The sequence below is a fragment of the Pterocles gutturalis genome, unplaced genomic scaffold, assembly GCF_000699245.1.
Source record: "Pterocles gutturalis isolate BGI_N339 unplaced genomic scaffold, ASM69924v1 scaffold34685, whole genome shotgun sequence".
Taxonomy (NCBI): Eukaryota; Metazoa; Chordata; class Aves; order Pterocliformes; family Pteroclidae; genus Pterocles; species Pterocles gutturalis.
In genome coordinates, this window is record NW_010144498.1 from 1 (window position 1) to 1154 (window position 1154).

Genomic DNA, 1154 nt, shown 5'->3' on the forward strand with positions numbered 1-1154 from the left:
GCGCTGGCTCCGGTGGGCTCCCTCCGGGCACTGGCACCCCGGGAAAGCTGCAAAAGCAGAAAAAATAAAAAGTAAAAAAAAAAAAAAAAAAAAAAAAAAAGATGAGGATGCAAAATAAGCCGGGGAGGATGCACCGCGGCTTAACTTTCCCCCGAGCTGCTGGTGGAAATTCACCGAAATAAAGCCGGGCTGGAGCGGGGCTGCAGGGCAGAGCCCGACCGGGGTGGGGGAATCTCTCCCCCGGAGCCGTAGGAAGGTCTTTCAAATCCAGGGAAGGACCAAAGGCAAAGCAACAAAAATAAACAAATCTCCCGGGCGTGAAGAGAGCTCACCTTCCCCCACCCTCGCGAAATACCTCAAACTCATACCTCTAACTAGGATCCTCCTGCAATAGTCCGGATCAGCCGAACTAGATTTACTTTTATTACAATCTTCCGTAGCTGCAGAGGCAGAAAAAGTCCCTTGCTGATCCTTCAAAAAAGAAGTAGAAATATTTCCTTCAGACCCTTTGCTTTCCTTTCCCTCTTTATGTCCGTTCTTCGAGACCCGGTTAGCTTCAGTCTCTGAACTGCATCTAACGTCCATTTTGTCTTGTTTCCCAAACATGTAGTGCAATAAAAACAAATCAAAACAACAAAAAACACCAACAAAAAAAAATATAGAAGAGTAGAAGAAGAAGACGAAGTCTATGCTGGATATTGCACGGCTTAGGGTCAGATCGGTGGGGACCTGTAAAGCACCTTGAGTAAGGAAGGTCGGGTTTTATCCCACTGGAAAAGCAGCGGCTTCCTCAGTCCCAGCGTCCTAATGTGACTGTCCAGCTTCCCAGAGCGCCCAGTGATCAGGTACTCAACAGTACAACTCTAAAATGATTTAATGTCTGCCTTATTACGGAGACATGTAGTTGTTAGACACACAGAGGGACGCGCACTCGCTGTTTCAATTGATTACGGGTAATTTTGCAGCCTCCACATTTAGGTTACCTCATGAATACACTAAATTGTTTGGATAATATATCAGATCGTAATGGATGGTTTGTGTGCTTGTCCCCAATCAAGTAGAGTTTAGCCAGTGAATAAACTGAAATGATTGGTCTTGCTTTCAGGAAACACACAATCAAAAGACTGAGACTTCCAGAAAAAAAAAAAAAAAAA

General features: G+C 45.0%; 1 protein-coding gene across 1 annotated transcript; it reads right to left on the minus strand.

The window, feature by feature from the left end:
* Positions 1-368: 368 nt before the first annotated feature.
* VAX1 (ventral anterior homeobox 1) lies at positions 369-606 on the minus strand (the record flags this gene model as incomplete). Its single annotated transcript, XM_010085113.1, has 1 exon — positions 369-606. A coding segment is annotated over exon 1 (238 nt), but the record flags the coding sequence as incomplete, so codon positions are not given.
* Positions 607-1154: the final 548 nt, after the last annotated feature.